The sequence below is a fragment of the Panthera leo genome, chromosome A2, assembly GCF_018350215.1.
Source record: "Panthera leo isolate Ple1 chromosome A2, P.leo_Ple1_pat1.1, whole genome shotgun sequence".
Classification (NCBI taxonomy): domain Eukaryota; kingdom Metazoa; phylum Chordata; class Mammalia; order Carnivora; family Felidae; genus Panthera; species Panthera leo.
Window position 1 is genome coordinate 122,420,954 of NC_056680.1, and position 19,894 is coordinate 122,440,847.

General features: G+C 42.7%; 1 protein-coding gene across 5 annotated transcripts in view; it reads left to right on the top strand.

Moving 5' to 3' along the window:
- AVL9 (AVL9 cell migration associated) overlaps positions 1 to 13,250 on the top strand; it is a 77,658-nt gene extending 64,408 nt beyond the window's left edge. The window contains exons 16-20 of one of the 5 annotated variants that reach the window (XR_006197677.1): positions 276 to 600; positions 1,420 to 1,668; positions 8,777 to 9,123; positions 12,221 to 12,402; positions 13,094 to 13,250. Coding sequence is in view for 1 of the 5 variants with exons in the window: in XM_042921583.1 (XP_042777517.1) it covers positions 276 to 391 (116 nt within the window). In the remaining 4 variants the exon portion in view is untranslated. Of the gene's footprint in view, positions 1 to 275; positions 4,841 to 8,776; positions 9,124 to 12,220; positions 12,403 to 13,093 lie in introns of those variants that run through there. The other 4 variants (XR_006197671.1, XR_006197673.1, XR_006197678.1 and 1 more) reach the window with 4 other exon arrangements.
- Positions 13,251 to 19,894: the final 6,644 nt, after the last annotated feature.

Sequence of the window (19,894 nt, forward strand, 5' to 3'; positions counted from 1 at the left end):
TTAGAGCCCTGCATCAGGCTCTTTGCTGACCACTCAGAGCCTGGACCCTACTTCGGATTCTGTGTCTCCTTCTCTCTGCCCCTCCCCTGCTCACACTCTGTGTCTCTGTCTCTTTCAAAAATAAGCGTTAAAAAAGATGTTTTAATGCTGTTTTAGTAACTATTAACATACTGATGTGTAACAGTAAATAAACATTTATTAGCATTGGTCTTTCAGTATCTCCTAACAAAAGTGAAGACATGTTTCCTTTTGTTTTTCCTCTCCTCTCCCTCCAGGCCAATCAGTTGGAGGAGCTTTTTCCAGTGCAAAGACAGCTATGTCTTCCTGGCTTTCCACTTTCGCCAGTCCCGCCCCCCAGAGTCTCACTGAGCCGCCCGACGGGAAGCCCTGACAAGGTGTCCAGAGGCCGTGGTCACTTCCTTAAGTTTAAGTGTTCCCTGTCTGTCTGCTGCTCCCAGACTGTTCCTCTTCATTGGCCACAGGTCCATGGCAGGGGACCAGTACGTCGAACTGTTTACATGGATGGTTGCCCTCTGTCTAAACGAATTCACAGGATGCTGGAGAGATGAAATCGCAGCCATAGAGGGGATGGCTTTCCAGGTTGGGGTTTAAATTGACTACTTTTATTTCAGTCTGAGCCTGATTAAAACACACAGTGAACCTTCTAATGAATTTTCAGTCCTGATATTCTACATTTGTTTACTTTAGAAAAGTTTTTACTTATGTAAATTTTGTTCTCTTTTGCTGTTTGAATATCCAGGTGGCCATTGTAATTTATATGTGGTAAAATTAAGTTATCTTACTATTTTAATTTCAAGTTGGCCCTAAAATGTGCTTATAAAGTTAAGGGGCCATACAGTCCAGCCCTTTGTTGTGATTTTGCTGATTATGTGATGGTTTTTTGTTTGTTGGTTCTCTACCCACAAAACACACTTATCAATTCACTGACTCCCAGAAACGTGAAAGCCAGAGGCAGTAGTTCTGAGGATGAAGTGTGTTGTTTTATGTTTATAGTTTATTCTTTCCCAGTCCTAAGCACTTGCTCTGAGGCATCGAGAATGTCACAGTGGTGTTGGAGTGGTGTAACCAGAATGTGTATTTAGGGCAAGGCTTTAGAAGCCCTAGGTGTGAGTTCTGTCAACTCTAGTTATCTTGCAGTCTTCTACAAGCATTTTTTAACCCGCAGTTTGTGCCTTCTATTTCTTCTTTTAAACCGTTTCCCATTGGCTGTTTACAGACATAACAGGTTTTTTCTTAGTCTTATTCTTCATACAGCTTTTCAAGGCACTTGGCCTTTCTACTTCCCTGATGGAAAATCCTTCGGTAATCAATCCCTACCCCATTATAAAAGTATTTATAAAAGAAAAACGAGATGATCCATAAATATTAAATAGAAATCTCATCTTCACTCACGTTTAGAAAAGCAAGAGGCAAGAGGAGAAAACTACAGCTGTGACATCAGTCTTGTTTCACAAAGGACCTCTGGTTTCACCTTAGACACATGCACATGTGTGCTACGTACTGAAGATTTTTATACAGCTGGACCTCACGTATCTGCCATGCACAGCTCTCATTTGCTTTTCAAGGGGACTTTGGATGGGTGTTCTCAGGGAGTACTTACAGGGGACAGACTTTTTTCAGTAACAAAGGACACTTGGCAAATATGTTGTGAGTATGATCTACATATGATAGGGTGTTGGGAAAATAAGGGATCTAATTAAGGAGAACACGTGATTATATTTGATTATCCCTTACAAAATGTTGATGTAAGAAGTAAATTCTTCTAGGGCATGTGAAATGGACATAGGGATATAATCTAAATGTCTCTAAAATCTCCTATTTGTGTTTTAACACAAGTCTGACAAACGTAAAAGCGCACTTCCTTTTGAGCACAATAACTCAAGAATTCAGTGATGATCAATGAAAGGGCTTATTGTGAGAACTCTATTAACTCCACTTCTGCTGGGGAAGTTAGCCTTCTCAGGAAATACTATTTGAAGAGAAGAAAGTAATAACCAAACAACACCTTAAAAGGTAACTTTAATTAGTGTTGCACTGAGACTATAAAGAATTCATTCTAACATCCTGTTTCATGAGGCCGCATCATTAGTCGGGGTGTCTAGTGTTAGTGTGCAGTTGTTAGCTCTCTACTGCCCAAGCTTCACAGCGCCAAGAGCAGCTGCGAGGCCGGCCGGCACGCCGCTGGTCCATCCTCCAGTTTGTTTGGGTTGCAGGCTTGGGGTAAACTCTCATCTCTCACTGTTCAGAAGCAGGCCAATCTACACGTTGCTATCCCACTGAAATAAAAATGGTTACGTGAAATTTAACTTTGCTTTAAGATCACTTTTTCCCCATTTTAACATATACCTTTACATGAACTTGCTATTAATTTTTCTAGTTCAGAGTTCAGCTCTTAAGCTGGTCATTTAACTGATTTTCAGCATAAAGTGAGTATCTCAAAAGATAGAACTTTTGTCAGAGAAGTAGTCAAAAGACTGTAACTATATTTCCTTCAGGTTCTGGGAGGCATTGGAGTTTTCAGGGAGCGTAAGCTAATATGTTGTTGGCAGGGGCCCCAGGGCGGCCAGCACAGTTGAAGGCAGGAAGCTTGGCCCCTTGTCCTGGGAGCCCGCGTGCTTGTGACTTGGATTCCAGGCTTCAGCTGAGTGGCCAGCCCCAGAAGCTGTAGCCTTCCTGGTTCTGTGAGCCACGGGAGCCAACATGGGGCCATCTTTAGACATAGCACCGGTAAAGGTGGATGTTCTGCTTTGGCCACACTTACTCCAGTCCCTTTGTGTCTAAGAACTGAGTATTGGTAAGTAGGCCTGGGGGAGCTAGGGTCAGCCAGGCCTTTCCAGGGTGTGCCAGCCACACAGACTGCATCTATAGCTTGGCGGTGGCCTCACTGCTATCTAGGTAACTTAAAAGTAGTGCTGGGGAAAAGTCCCTGGCATTTAGTTCCTACTAAGGCATTGTGATGACAATTGACATAGGGAAGGAAAAGAGTTAAGGCTACCCGACCTGCGTTAAGAGAAAAAGTTGCATGTCAAGAGTGAGGCTCAGAGTTATCTCGCGTATGCATTTGACTCACATAACCAGGATGAATAGTCTATCTCCAGATCCCCTAGTGATTTACTAGTTAGTGCCCAAGCTCTAAAACAATCCTTAGCTACTTTTTGCTTTAAGAAACAGCAGAAATATCCTCAGGCAGCAAACCAGAGCATATGACGTGATTTCCTCAATCTTATCTTGCTTTCTCAGTTCTATATTAAGCATTGGATTTTTTTTTTATGATAATTTACTTTAGAAACGTAAGAAGAAAGCAAATTTGGAAGGGAGAGAAGTTAGAAGTCACAAAATTGAGGAACAAGGTACTTACAATCTGAATGAAGGTATTCTGAGGACACAGTATTTAATGTGCTGAAAGTTACAAGAATTCTTTTACAGAGAAGTTAGGATTTTAATCTACTGGTTACAAGTTTGAAAATGAAGCTATAATATTATCTTCCTGGCAGGCAGGTTTTGTTCTTACTTTGTTTTGTGGAAGTTACAGCCCGTGTTTCCCTCTGGGCCTGGTGACGAGTTGGGGAGCGTTCAGCTCTGGAAGGGGCAGTGGACTGATCTTGAACCGCATGAACTTTTATCCTTGTCAGCGGTTGGGGCGAGTAGCCTGTTAGGACAGTAGCTGCTACATGTTGTCCATTATTTTATCAGGGAGCTGGTTGGGACTCGAGATGGCATCAACATTTGCATGCCACCAGAGGTGGCCCAGCATTCATGGCCTTTCCACCCAGGTCGGTGGGCAGCCATTAAAGCTGACAGGGAGCGCAGCCCTGGTTTCTAGAAGAGGATTGTCATTCTGTGCAACGCAGTGTGCCACTGGGAGTATTTCATTCCAGGTCTTTGGACTTCGTGACATTGGAATTGTTTTTTCATAATTTCCAACATTCCATAAATATTTGTCAAGGACAAAGAAGAGGAATGTGGATCTTTATTGTTTTCATATAAATAACTTTGTACGTGTGACTTCCTGCTTTCGTATGAAGGGGAAGAAATTAGCTCCTCCCTTGTATGGTAACTCCAGAATTAAAAAGATTGTGCACGTATAGGGGTTGAGTATATTTTGTAAAACTCTAATGATTTGTATTTCTGTGCTGTTCTAAAGTTTACCTTTTTACTTCTATTAATTAAAGATATAGAAACTATATATTTAAATCATGTAAATGGGACACAATTTAGGGTTTTTTCCCCAGTCTTCTTTTTCATCAGCTTCTCACACACACACACAGTATGCTGCTCAGATTTTTTTGTGTGCAATATAAACATTTGAACATTTCAGTCAGGTACTGAGCCAGAAATGGTAATTGAAGTTTTTTAGAAAGCTTCTGTGCTTAGAAAATACTTTGTTTTCTTGAAATATTAATAATTTATAGCTGGAAAACTAGGATCAAGACTTAATGTGTTTCAGGCCACTTGGTCATTGCTTCCTAAATGTAGGAAGCGTTTGATTAACAAGTTGGTGAAGGCATTTAGTGGTCACAAAAATAGTTTAAATATTTGAGATTAAAGGCTTCCCGCAAACCCTCTGAGAAAGTTTAGCTAAGAAATCTTAGAAAGTTTTCTGAGGAGGTTTGGCTGTGGCACATGTTTTGATCAGAAAGATAGTTTCTCTTTGCTCCAGTAGGTTTATAATTTGTACTAGTTCTTTCTTTCCGTTGTCATTTGTTAAAAAAAAAAAAAATGTTAAAATATAAATCACGTCTAATCATAGTGAATTGTAAAAGTTCTGTATTTTTATTTTAAGGAAACATAAGAATAAAATTATCCTGTTTGTCCTGCACACAGTTGTACTTGGCCTGTCTTTCTAGAAATACCCTTCATGTTGTCGGTGTGGTCTCTGGCCCGCTCCACGGTTGGACAGCAGTGCCAACTTCGTGTAAGAAACCAGCACACAGACCCAACTAAAGGACTCGTTACTCCTTTAAACTCTCGTGTTGATGTTGTTTATGGTGGTGCCTCTATTTTTAAGGTGGTGGCCTCTGCAGGAAGAGCCTCTTAGCTTCTGTGGAAGGCTAAGTGCACAAAGTATAACCAAGCAGAGATTGGTCGTGCAGTCATATCACATGCTCACTGACAGAAACCCCCAGGGGAATAGAACATTGTCGCAAGCAGCCCATTTTCCCATCTGGACCGGTAAGCTTCGGACTAGCCCTTGGCATTTCCACTGAGGGCTCCTGGCGTATTTTCATATGTATTTCCATGTATGGTGATTTTCTTACAGCTGTTGTACAAAAGATGAGCTTTGTGATGTGCTTCATAGAAGCAGACAGATTTCTTTGCCCCATGGGAACGTGCGCTGACTTGAGTGTAGGGTTAATTTAAGGTACCAGTGTTCTCTGACGTGCACCATTAACACCCCGGAGCTGATGAGGTACTTGGCCACAGTAGAGCTCGGTGCCACCGGCCTCTCCCCTTTTCCAAGGACCTCTGCCAACTGGGCGTCAGGCTCTGCTGTGGTGGGGTGATGGTTCCCCCTCCTCTCCAAGGTCAGAACTGCCTGTTTTTTACTCCGATAAGATGGGAGTTGCAATTATTGAATCTGGTAACATCTAGAAGGAGTATGATTATGGGGCCAGTTTTTTTCCAAGGAATAGCCTTTCGTGAAGGTCTTCTCTGCCTGGACTTAATCTCCCCACACTAAGCATACTTTGTATGATCATGGAGTCAGAAGCCAGGGAGCAGCCTGGGGCAGGAGATCAGAATGGTTATGCTCTTTGCATAACCTGTGAACACCTGTATTTGGAACTGCTGACATCCCAATAGGACAAGAACCAAGATTCAAACCATTTAAATGTATGGGTTTTACCTTTCACTGGATCCGGCTACATTCCTGCAGCACATGAATGTGGACTAGAGCTGTGGGAAAATGACGAAAGCCACATGATGAAATATGGATCGTTGTTGAAGCCAGGTGATGAGGATGTTGGGGTTCATTAGACTCCTCGTTCTGGTTTGGGCTTATGACCACCATCTTTTACTTTTCCTGCTTATTCCCGCCCAGGCAATTTCTCCTCAAAAGCTGTAGGGAATTTTAAAGATTCAGGTCAGGCCCTCAGCATCAAGTCAGTGTGTCTGCCAGTCCTATTCTGACCATGTGTGGTTCCAGCCACCTGTCCTTGTAAAACAGAATTTCTCTTAGTTCCTCTTTATGCCCCTAGAGCTAGCTTTACAGTGGAAGGGCTGGAAAAGACAGCTCATCAGTTTTTGGAAAATGTGTTCCTCTGTCACGAAGTTCTCACTGTTGTTCCTCAGTAATGTGTCTCCATTCCATCTCTTTCTAGCTCTGCTTCCACATTCCCAGTGCGTCTGACCCTTAACCGATTTCCGTTTCTAGCCCTACCCCCCACACCCAGATACATCTTCCCAAAACATGGCATTTTTGTTACGTGGTAACCCTCCATATCTACTTACTGTCTACAGAATTAAGTCCAGTTTCCTAAGTCAGGCACCCAAGGTCCACCACATGGGAACTCATGCCCCATTAGCTTCTCCACTGCTGCCCTAGTCTCCACAAGCCCCGGGGCAGACTGCAGCCTTTGCTGTGCCTCACTTTCCCACCCCCTGATTGTTCAGAGAAGCATTCCTGAGAGAACCCACAATCGAAGACCCAGCGCCAGCCTCTCTCCTTTCTTAAAGTGCCCCCCGCCTTGGAGCTACTTTGAGTCCTTTCTAAAACAATTGGACTCAGGGTTTAGTGAGAACCACGTAAATAGGGGCTTCTTAGGCTTGGAGATTTGCAGTTGGTAAAACTTTTTTAAGAAGACGTGTGGGGCAGCGCTTGGGTGTCTCAGTCAGTGGTTGTGGCTCAGGTCATGATCTCACAGTTCTTGGGATCCAGCCCTGAGTCAGGCTCCACACTGAGCTTGGAACCTGCTTGAGATTCTCTCTCTCTCTCTCTCTCTCTCTCTCTCTCTCTCTCTCTCTCTCTGCCCCTCCCTTGCTTATGCTTTCTCTTGCTCTCTAAAATAAAAAAAGATGGGCAACTTAAGTGAAATATACCTACAGAAAAGAGCAAGGAATATACATTAAAATAAATCTAAAGCAACCATTCATGTAACCACGACCCAGGTAAGAAGTAGCATATTAGCCAGCACCTAAAAACCCTACTCCGTGTATCTCTCCATGGTCATAATTCTTCCTCCTCCAGAAGTATTTTATACTCATTTTTGAGATAATTATTTCTTTATAATTTTACCTCCTTGTTCCTACATTTGTATCCCAAATTGCATAGTTTATTTTGTGTCTATTTTTGAACTTGAATAAGTGGAATCACCATTTGTATTTTTCTGCTTAATTCTTGTTTTTAGGAGATTATTCTCCTTCATTGTTTTATTAATACAGTGCCGTTCTACAGCTATCCCACAGTTTATCCAGTCTGCCAAAGGTGGACTTAGCCGGTTCCCGTTCAGGGCTGACATGAATGGCGGTGCTGCTCTGACCATTCTAGTGCACCTGCATGTGTTTCTCCAGGGTGTAGATGCCAGAGTGAAACTGCTGGATGTTTTTCCGCATTGTCTCCAATGCTTAGGTATCACAAGGAATTTAATTTTTGCCAATCTGGTGGGTGGGTGTGAAATGGTATCCGATTGTGGCTTTTGATTTGCATTTCCCTGAATACTAATAAGGTTGAGTGCCTTTTCATTTATTTATTAGCCATTGAGGGAGAGCACAGGAAGGAGAGGCAGAGACACAGAATCAATCAGTTTCCAGGCTGTGAGCTGTCAGCACAGAGCCCGATGGCAGGGCTCGAACCCCTGTGAACCGCGAGATCATGACCTGAGCTGAAGTCAGACGCTTAACTGACCGAGCCACCCAGGAGCCCCTAGATTTCTACTTTTGTTAAATGCCTGTTCCAAGTCTTTCACTCATTTGTCTATTAGGTTGTCTGTTTCTTATTTGCTTGAGCGTTCTATGAGTTTTTATATGCATGTATATGTTTGTATTCTAGATACTATTTGTCATTTATGTGTGTTGCAAATATCTCATTCTGTGACTTCATTCTTTATGATCTGTTTTAATGATTAGAATTCTTAATGTAGTTAAATATGTCTTTCCTCTTAGGCTTAGAGGAAATCCTATCTTTCTGTGTCTTATTTGTAAATAAGACTACTCTACCTCAAGGTCATGAGATTCTCTATGATCTTCTAGGAATTTCTAAAGCTTTGTCTTTCATATTTATTCACCTGGACACCTGGAACTTCTTTTTAGGGTGATCTAGAGTAGAGAGGTCAAATTCCTCCCACTACCCCAGCCCCCAGACATGGCTAGAAAGTTTTAACATTTCTTCTTTTGCCATGTAAGGACTACTATAAACTACTTCATCTTCTGACTCTCACTTCTTTTTTTATTTTTATTTTTTTAATTTTTTTTTCAACGTTTTTTTATTTATTTTTGGGACAGAGAGAGACAGAGCATGAACGGGGGAGGGGCAGAGAGAGAGGGAGACACAGAATCGGAAACAGGCTCCAGGCTCCGAGCCATCAGCCCAGAGCCTGACGCGGGGCTCGAACTCACAGACCGCGAGATCGTGACCTGGCTGAAGTCGGACGCTTAACCGACTGCACCACCCAGGCGCCCCCTGACTCTCACTTCTTACAAAGACATCTTAATATGCAAACATGAGAAGAGCATAGGGTCAGAGTAAAGGAGAATCCTTTAAACCAAATAATTGAGTTGTGCTGATTAATTTGTCTATATTTTTCTCATTTTGTTACAGGTTCTGTGCACTGGCTTATGGAGATGGATGAAGGAACCTTATTTTTTTTGAATCTGAAGGGCTGACATTCCCCAAGTCTAAAAATCACATAAGTGTCCAGTGTTTTCCAGAACTCTCCCAGGCAGCCACAAACTCTCAGGACTTTTAACACATCAGAGACAACTGGCCTCCAGAGACCCAAGATTTGTGCCTCTTTAGCTACTTGCACTGGGAAGCCCCTCTTAAGATTAACCCAAGTCCCTCATACTGCATTTTAAACTCCAGCTGCTCCCCATCAAATATTTAAGGGCCTACTATGTACACACGTGGTGCCTGGCCCTTTGGAGCCTGCTGTTCAGCAGGGACAGGTGAGCAGTTATCACAGAGGGCAAAAAGGGCCAGGGCCAAGGCCAGGATGCGTTTAAGCCCATCAAGGTGGCCAGCTGCTTTCTGAACAGAGACGAGTCAAAGTCTCTTCCCCTGGGAGCCTAAGTTGAGACCTGAAGGCTAAGTGAGAGTCGTTGGGGGTGAGGTGGGAGTCAGGTGCAGTGATGGGAGAGGCTGTAGAGGACTCCGGGGCTGGGAGATCAGCACAGGCAGACTTGGAAGCGGTGAATGTTCTTCGGTGTGGCTGGGCCCTCCACAGCTAGGTCAGGATGGGGAGAGCCCTGTCAGCCGGTAGAAGGGGGATAGACTCGGAGAAGGCAGGGGAATACCTGGAAGGGCTTGGCTGCGGGCACGAGGCGGGTCGGGTGCTACGGATTAGAAAGTTGGTTGAGAAGGACTCACACCCTCTTTCGCCCTGCCCTTGGCCACACATTCAGTGATGTTTATCGGAACCCAGCAGCCACCCTGCCCTTTCCTCAGCAGTCCAGTCTCCCAGCTTTCCGCCGACTTTAAATCACATTCGCCCCAAACAATAGGCCCAAGAACAAAACTCCTGTGACTGCCGCTCTCCGTCAAAAAGCGGTCACTGTGAGAACGTGTTTTCCATGGATTTTGCCAGAGTTTAGCGGCGCTTGTCAGTGAAAAGCAAGTCTGAGAGATCGGGGAGAGCACGGGGGCCACTCCAGCATCTCAGTTACTCTTCTGGCCAAGTAAAGACCCAGGAGACCTGCCCCACCAGCGCGGTGTAGAAAACTCACTTTTTCTTCACACACTTGACAGGCAGGGGGTACTTTGTATGCTCAGAAAGTCCATCTGCAATCATCATCTGGATTTTCATTTCTATTTGATCCAGTCCATGGATTTTTTTTTTATTTTTTTTTTTTTTTAACCCCCCGATCAACTTTCCCAGAAGGTAGTGCTTTGCTCTGGGGAATGGTTAGGTCAAAGTCGGATAGCAGAGGATTTGAAAAGTAGCCTCTCCACGTGCCCCTCCTGGCTGTGCCCTAGATGAAGGTCCCTCAGCAGCGCTTCCTAGAAACCACTGAGACTGAAGTTAAACTACACCGTCCTCAGCTGCAGTGACCCTGAACTGGCCCTTTGTGCAAGGTCATCCATGAGACACCAATGCCTCCGTGCCCTCAATAGGTCACTAAATGCTTTTACAGTGGAAATTCCCAGGTTAAGTTCCACAGGTAAAGATGAACATTTTGTGTGTGTCACCCATTGTATGGTTGTTCAAAATCACAGGGCCAGCAGGACTGGAATTTTTTCATCTTACATATTTTCCCACCTTTGAAATATTAGTGATAGCTCCCTCATTTTGAGACTCAAGGTTTAAACATTTTTATTCTGTGTGCCATGAATTCCACTCCTTTGAGCATCTGGGCTTAATGAATCCTTAGCATTTTTCTTTTGGGGCTTTGTTGGAAATGAAGGATACTCTCCACTACTACTCTGGTTGGAAGATATGTGTTTTATTCCCTTCTAAGTTATCAGGCTAAATCCTGTGACCTTTCTAAATCCTGTGACCTTGACAAGCAGGCAGTGTTTCCAAAATTTCTAACACAATTCCTCGGGAATGTGGAATGGGTTTCCTTGTGGACAGTGTTGTTTATGGGGTCTCTGTCTCCATTCATAGAAACCTGCATGTCAGAGAGACAGCGTATATATGAAAACATAGGATAAAGGTGCTAGAGAACCGAAATGCTCTGGGTAGCAGCCCCCCAAAACCTGACGGCTAAAAACAGCTCCCCTCGGCTGCAGCCCCAGCAGCAGCCGGTAAAGATGCACCCAGTCACAAACCGACTTACTAGGGTCCTGTCTGGAGTCCAGAAGACAAGAGGAGACCTCTAAAATTTGATATAAAGTGATGAGTGTCTTGAGAGGTCCACTAAAGTGCCATGGCAGTCCTTTCTGCTGGGACAATCAGAGAAGGCTTCCTGGAGGTGTTATGGAACCAGGCTGGAACGATGGCGGAAGAAGCAAGCGGCACTCGGAGATCTTGGTGGATTGGAGATTTATTTTACACCAGCGGGCTCAGAGGAGACTGTTTCTCCAAAGGTCTGAGCCCGGAATGCAAGTCAGGAGGGTAATTTATAGCCGACAACGTCCATATCTGTGGGGGGTTTTGCCCACAAAGCAAACAAAGGAAGAAGAACCCAGAGGAGGGGTCTCTAAGCTGGAGACCAGGGTTTGTTTTAGCCCCGTCGGCCATCTTTGGCGTACTTGACTTCTCCAACAGAGGAAGTGGCATTTGCTCTGTTTCTTGAGTGAAGAAGGTAAGATTCTGAATAGAGACAGTAAAGGTGAGAGCAGATTTTTAGCCCACCCTCAGGGGGTCCCATCGCCTGTGATGCAGAAAAGGAGAAGCTCAGAGTGAGTAAAGCTCTAGGAAGGGATGAGTGATGATGGAAGAGAACTAAGAACCTCTGGAGATGTTAAAGCCAGAAGGAGCCTGAGATGCATAGCAACCACCCCGAGTTACTCTTGGTGAGAATACAAGGCGTAAGGAAAAGACAGTGAAGAGAGGGAAAACCCCAAGCGGCAGATACAGGAAGGAAAAGAAGTGCAGTTGACCCTTGAACAACGGGATTAAGGGCACCCTTGCAGTCAAAAATGTGTGTGTAACTTTGGACTCCCCCAGAACTTTACTAATAGCCTACTGTTGACCACTGGCCTTACTGATAACATAAACAGTCGATTGATGTATATTTTGTGTGTTATATGGATTCAATACGATATACTTACAATAAAGTAAGCTAGGGAGAAGAAGATGTTATTAAGAAAATCATAAGGAAGAGAAAATATATATTACAGTTCTATATCAAAAACCCCACATAGAAGTGGACCTGACAGGGGCCAACTTCCTCTCTGAGGTGGGAAACTGCTCAAAGTCTCAGATGAATGATGAGTAAGGCCACTCTGACAGAAGTGGACACCCTCCTCCAGCACTTGACCATTTATTCCTTCCTTTGTTGGGTATCCATGCTTCCCGTAGTCTAGCAAGCTCACGCATTCCAACAGTTTTTTCGAGTGCGTTTGAATGTTAAGCTAATACTTGTTTCATTGCTTTAAAAGGTGCCCTTTTAAAAAGCAGGATCCCAGTCACTAACACAGGAATGAACATTTTTATGGCCCTGTACCTTAATTAGGGGAGAGCATCGAAGTCATTTTAAATGGACTTAATCTCATCCTAAGCCTGGCCAACATTCCATTCCTAAGGGTTTACATCAAGGAAGTCATCCAAAAGGGGGAAAAAGGTATGTGTATAGAGTTCTATGTCACTGTAAAGGACAATGAAAAATTGGGAACAACAGGATTGCTATGACACTTAAGAGTAATACTAACAATGCGCACCTGGGTGGCTTAGTAAAGTGTCCGACTCTTGGTTTCAGCTCAGGTCACATTCTCACGGTTTGTGAGATCAAGACCTGCAATGGGCTCTGCGCTTGTAGCAGGGAAATTGTTTGGGATTCTCTCTCTCCCTCTCTCTGCTCCTCTCCCCCTCAAAATACATAAAATAGGGGCGCCTGGGTGGCGCAGTCAGTTAAGCGTCCGACTTCAGCCAGGTCACGATCTCGCGGTCTGTGAGTTCGAGCCCCGTGTCAGGCTCTGGGCTGATGGCTCGGAGCCTGGAGCCTGTTTCCAATTCTGTGTCTCCCTCTCTCTCTGCCCCTCCCCCGTTCATGCTCTGTCTCTCTCTGTCCCAAAAATAAATAAAAAAACGTTGAAAAAAAAAGTTTTTAAAAAAAATACATAAACATTTAGAAAAACTAATACTAGTAAGTATGATGCTCACTTGTAATGTTAGCTATTAATCACTGAAAAGTGAGGTAATGTAGAGAAGAGGAAAATACAGAAAAAAGATTATACGAATATAGGCGGTTCACGGGAGGGCAGGAATCCCAACTTGTTTCCCTCTGCACTTCCTCTTCCTTTGTCTTTTCCTAGTTTTTCCCATGCTGGTTTGAGAACATGGAAAAATGAGTTGATTTTGGAGATCAATGACACTTTGGTGATTTTCTTCTGCTAATGAATGGTAATGTGTTGGAGGGGACAATCCAAGCAGTGATCAGGGTAGAGAAGACATTACACATAAGTAAAAGCCTCTCGCTTTGCCTGTGTCTTTCTTTTTTTCCCATTAGGCCCTGAACACATCTCCATCACCACTCTTAATGTTCTGGGGGTAATAACTATCTAGTATTATAATGGATGGTGCGGGGGAGGGGCTGGCGCATAGTAGGCACTTGATGAATATTGTGACATCCCTTCCAGTGCAAGCCTCTCTGGTTACAGTTTACCAGCCCCAGGGTAACTGATGTACGTACTGAAACAGCAAAAGGAGCTAAGGAAGCAAAATAAAGCAGCACTTTCAACTATTTCTATTTTACAAAGTGCTTGGTGAAACTGTAAAAGGATATTTAGTACCACAAAAAGTAGGCCAAGGGTAAGAAAAACTCTCCATACCCAGGAGAATTCAGCTGACCAAATTAAGTCTGATCCAGAATAAACAGTTCTCATCTGGAAATCTAGCAGTTCCAGAAAGTACTGTCCAAGTGGAAAAAGGCCCACGATGCTGGTCTGCATAATTATGTAACCCTTTAGGAAAGGGGAAGGAAGTGCCACCATCCTGGGGTACATGGGGAAAAGCAACCGTGAGAAAATAATAGTACTCAGGCCTCAAAGAAGGGGATTGTGCTACTAGAGAAGCCAGGCTCACAAGCCCTTTCTCATGAACTTGACCAACTTTGGTCATTTTTCCCTGTGCCTACCCAGTGTCCAAAACCGAAAACAAGGTTCCTATTATCCAATCCGTCCAACAGAAATAACTGTCAAATAGGCACGTGAATAGCACTGCACGTGAAGGAACTCGTTTGAAATGAGACTGGAGCTCAGCTGCAACGGTCAAGACCAGTCACGTCTGTGCTTTCTCTGGAAAAGCATGATCATCGCCCCTTTGAAGATCACTTAAAAACATCAAACAAACTAGATCCCAGATGGTAAGAGGAATTTAAAATATAACTCTCTTTCCCTAACAAATTGTAAAAATCCAGGCTTGAAATTAAAAGCAGGGATTCAACGAGCTCGTGTACGCCATGGTCACAGCAGCATTTTTCACAGTAGTCAGGGGGTGGAAACAACCAAAGTGTCCACAAACAGAATGTGCCGTGTACAGACAATGGAGTATCATTCAGCCTTTGAAAGGAAGGAAATTCTGGCACATGCTACAGCACGGATGAACCGTGAAGCCACTGTTAAGTGAAATGAGCCGGGCCCAAAAGGACAAATACTGTGTGACTCCACTTGTATAAGGGACCTGGAGTAGTCCTAGTCATAGAGACAGAAAGTAGAGGGGTGGTTGCCAGAGGCTGGAAGGAGGGCGAGTGGGGAGGGGAGATAGTGTTTACTGGGCACAGAGTTTCAGTTTTGCAAGATAAAAAGTTCTGGAGATGGATGGTGGTGATGGTTATGTAACATTGGGAATGCACTAAAAAATTTTTTTTTATTTTTTAGCACTTATTTTTAAGAGAGAGAGCATAAGTAGGGGAGGGGCAGAGAGAGGGAGACCAAGGATCCGAAGCAGGCTCCACGCTGTCAGCACAGAGCCTCACGTGGGGCTCGTACTCATGAACCATGAGATCGTGACCTGAGCCAAAATCAAGAGTTGGCCGCTTAACCAACTGGGCCACCCAGGCGCCCCTTAATAATAATTTTTTTAACGCATTTAAAAAGACCATAGAACTAGGCACTGGAAGAGACACTTGGGATCTTTAACTTCAGTTCTCTTACACTTCACCGCCGTTTATTATGGAATATTTCAAATATATACGAAAGTAGAAGAGTTTAGTAAACCTCCTTTTACAATATACCATTCAGCTTCGATAATTGTCAGCTTACAGCCAATTTTATTTCATTTTTAACGTTACTTTTTCCCCTCAATCCCACAGAATTTTTATCTTTTAAATTTTTATTTGGGGGGCGCCTGGGTGGCTCAGTCGGTTAGGCGTCCAACTTCAGCTCAGGTCACGATCTCACGGTCCGTGAGTTCAAGCCCCGCATCAGGCTCTGGGCTGATGGCTCAGAGCCTGGAGCCTGCTTCCGATTCTGTGTCTCCCTCTCTCTCTGCCCCTCCCCCGTTCATGCTCTGTCTCTCTGTCTCAAAAATAAATAAAACGTTAAAAAAAAAAACAAAAACAAAAAAAACCGAAACCTTTAAAAAATAATAATAAATTTTTATTTGGAAATAATTTCAAGCATACATGTAAGGAACAAAAAATGAAAATAGTAAGACAAAATCAAATACCTATCACCCTTTACCCAGATTCATCCCTTCATCTCTCTCGCTCTCACGCACACACACAACCCTCCCCCAAACACTTTTTTTCCACCTATTGAGGGCAAGTTACATATATCATAGCCCTTTACCCTTAAATACTTCATTATGTATTTCTTTAAAATGAAGATATTCTCTTACATATAGTACAGTCACCAACTTCAGTAAATTTAACACTGACTCAATTATATCTCTGTTCTACCTTTTGTATTCCAATTTTGGTGATTATGTTCTTTATAGCATTTTTTCTCTTCCAGTTCAGGGCTAGGTGTTGTATTCAGTTGTCAGCCTCCATTTCCAGAGACTTTCTCTTTTATAGCATTGACATTTTGGCAAAATAAATACCTCTTCCTTTTTTTTTTAATAAGATGGTCCTCACTGGGGATTTGTCTACCATTTTCTTATGATTAGATTCCAAATACACATTCTTGCCCAGAATACCGCCTAGTTTATGTTGTGTTCCTCTCAGGATATCACATGTGGAGGCGTATGTCTATCTGCCCCTTATTGGTGATGTTGATCTTGATCACTGGTCAAGGTTGTTGCCCAATTGCATCACTCTACAGTTGACTGCCTCCCCCCTTGCAAATAAGAAACAGTCTGTGCGGAGATGCTTTAAGATCATGCAAATAATCTGCTTATCAGCAACATTTCCCTTAGATTCAGCGTCTGTATTTACCTGTTGCTGCATAATACATATGTCAAAACTTAGTTGTTTAAAACAGTATTGGGGCGCCTGGGTGGCTCAGTCGGTTAAGCATCCGACTTCAGCTCAGGTCACGATCTCGCGGTCCGTGAGTTCGAGCCCCGCGTCGGGCTCTGGGCTGATGGCTCAGAGCCTGGAGCCTGCTTCCGATTCTGGGTCTCCCTCTCTCTCTGCCCCTCCCCTGTTCATGCTCTGTCTCTCTCTGTCCCAAAAATAAATAAAATTAAAAAAAAAAAGTTAAAAAAATAAAAATAAAACAGTATTTATGATCTCAGTTTCTGTGGGTCAGGAAATTGGTAGTGGTTAGCTTGATGTTTCTGCCTCAGGATCTCTGGTGAGATTACATTTCAGTGTTGGCCAGAAGTTGCCATCATCTGAAGGCTTGCCTGGAGCTGGAGAATCCATTGCCAAGACAGTTCATTCATATACCTGGCAAGTTGTGCTGAAACTGTCAGTTCCTTGCTTCACAAACTTCTCTCTAGAGTTGCTTCTGTGTCCTCGTGGCATGGACTGGTTTCCTCTAGAGCAAGTGATCCCTGAGAGAGCAATGCCTTTTGTGACCTACTCTTGGGACTCATACACTGTCACTTCCACTACAGTGGACTCATTAGGAGTTACTAAGTCCAGGGGCGCCTGGGTGGCTCAGTCGGTTAAGCGTCAGACTCTTGGTTTCAGCTCAGGTCATGATCTCGCAGTTTGTGGGTTCGAGCCCTACATCACACTCTGTGTTGACAGCATGGAGCCTGCTTGGGATTCTCTGTCTCCCTCTCTCCCCACCCTTTCTCTAAATAAATAAACATTTTTTTTTAAGTGACTAAGTCCAACCCACATTACAGGAAACAATAAGCTCTAAACTCTTTTTTTTTTTTTCCCAAGCTCCAATTCTTGAAGGGAGACTATCAAAGAATTTGTGGACATATTTTAGGATCATCACAGCATCCACTGATAATTCTTGCCTGATACAGTTCTTTCTCTGATACCTGGAAAATAACGGTTTTCCAACTATATCCTATACTGTTTTTGAAGCAAACCCCAGCAGTATATTTCATCTGTAAATATTTAAGATGTATCTCTAAAACAAAGATGTAATGTTATAAGCTGATAACTTAATATTATCAAGTAACAAATCAGTATTTAAATTTCCATTTGTCTCATGAATGCCATATTTTTTGACATACAATTCACATCCCATAAAATTTATCCATTTAAAGTGTATAATTCAGTGGTTTATAGCGTTTTCACAAAGATGTACAGTCATGATCACTATCTTAATTCCATCATCCCAAATAGAAAACCCTGTATCCAATAGCAGTCACTTACCATTTCCCACTCATCCCTTGGCAACCACTAATATACATGCTATGGACTTGCCTATTTTGTACATTTCATATAAATGGAATAATACCATATGTGGTGTTTTCTGTCTGACTTCTTTCACGTAGCATAAAGTTTTCAAGATTGATCTATAGTGCAGCATGGATCTTTTTTTACTGCTGAATTCCATTGTACGGGTATACCACATTTTTATTTATCCACTTTTTGGCTATTATAAATAATGTTGCTATGAACATTTGTGTACAAGTTTCTGTGTGAAGCCATGTTAATTTTTGGTTGAATCAGGACCAAAGTAAAGTCTACATAATGCTATGAGTGGATAAATCCTTTAAGTCTCTATTATAGGTTCCTCCTTCTACAACTTTATTTTTTCAATTTGTTAAAGAAATGGAGTCATTTGTCCTGTGCAGTTTTCCAAGATCTGGATTTTGTTGATTGCATAATTTAACGTGTTCTTCTAACTTCTATAGTTTCATAAATTGGGACCTGGGTATAGAGACGTGATCAGGTTTTCTTGATGGAGAGAAGAGGCAAGATGATTATAGGTAGGCTGTCATCCTACCAACCTAATTCTCTCTCTCTTTTTGTTGTTGTTTTCCTGATATTTTGATATTAATGATTATTGCCTAGATCCATTTTGGAATAAGAAGTAGTGGTATCTCCGGGCGCCTGGGTGGCTCAGTCGGTTGAGTGTCTGACTTCGGCTCAGGTCATGATCTCACGATTTGTGAGTTTGGGCCCCGCGTCGGGCTCATGCTGACAGCTCGGAGCCTGGAGCCTGCTTCGGATTCTGTGTCTCCCTGTCTCTCTGCCCCTCCCCTGCTCATACTCTGCCTCTCTCTGTCTCTCAAAAATAAATAAATGTTAAAAAAAATTTTTTTTTTAAAAAGTAGTGATATCTCATTCGGTCATTCCTTCTTTATCTGTTAGCTAGAATATGTATAAAGAAAAAATTTGCCCCTAACTCTTTTATTATCACATGATTCAATTTGCATATAAAAGGAAGGATAAAATGCTTGATTCTTTCCCTTTATTTTACCCTCTAATAATGATCAACTATTTGTAGGTTTTAAAAATGAACTTGTGGGGGCTCCTGGGTGGCTCAGTCGGTTAAGCATCCGACTTCGGCTCAGGTCATGATCTCATGGGGTTTGTGGGTTTGAGCCCCGCGTCAGGCTCTGTGCTGACAGCTCAAAGACTGGAGCCTTCTTCGGATTCTGTGTCTCCCTCTCTCTCTGCCCCTCCCCTGCTCATGCTCTGTCTCTGTCTCAAAAATAAACAAACATTAAAAAAAATTTAAAAAAAAATGAACTTGTGGATTAAATGTATTTAATACATTCTAATCCACTGGAGTTATTTTGTTTTTCTGTAATAGTTCTTTTTTTTCCCTCAAAATAAGTTTCCAGGGGCACCTGGGTGGCTTAGTCGGTTGGGCATCCGACTTCGGCTCAGGTCATGTTCTCAAGGTTCCTGGTTTGAGCCCCACGTTGGGCTCTGTGCTGACAGCTCAGAGCCTGGAGCCTGCTTCCAATTCTGTGTCTGCCTCTCTCTGGCCCTCCCCCCGCTCATGCTCTGTCTCTCTCTCTTAAAAATAAACATTTAAAAAATTTTTAAAAAATAGTTAAGTTTCCATATTTTGGCAGGAACACATGAGTAGATTTTTTGACATTCATTATGTTAGATGATTAATGACATTTCTTTTGACATAAAGTCCTCTTATTTAGGGTTTAATAAATCAAATATTCTAATGGGTACACTTTTTCCACATAAAAGTAAGAGAGTTTTTGAAAATTTTCATGCTAATGTTTTTATTTTTGAAGAAGATAAAAAGGTTAAATATTTAATAGACCATTTCCAGGAAAAAAAAAAGGCATTGACCTATTTTATGTGGTATCCACTAGGAGGTTCAGTAGATTAAGGGTAAAATTAAGGTCCCTTTATGTACCATTAAACAGCTGGCACCCTCATAGAGAGGAATATTTTCAGCATAGAAGATATGTGACACAACATGTGGTTGGTATTGGAAAAAGATCTACTTTCAAATACATATATTAATATTTGCATTTTACTGCCCCACCCCCATCCCCCGCCCAAAATACTGCTTCTGGCACAGTGACGAAAGGCAGAGAAAATTAACCACAATAAGTGAAGGGGAGATGTGTTATGATTCAGAAGCTTTAATTCGCAAAAAATTATTAACGTGTGTATCTTCTTCTTGGAGTTATTCTTACTGTTGCTCACATTGTCCTCTCTTTGCAATGGTTCTTTTCTTTTTTATTTTATTCTATTTATTTATTTTTTTAGAGAGAATTCCAAGCAGGCTCTGCACTGAGCAGAGCTCAATCCCACGACCCTGGGATCATGACCTGAGCCAGAA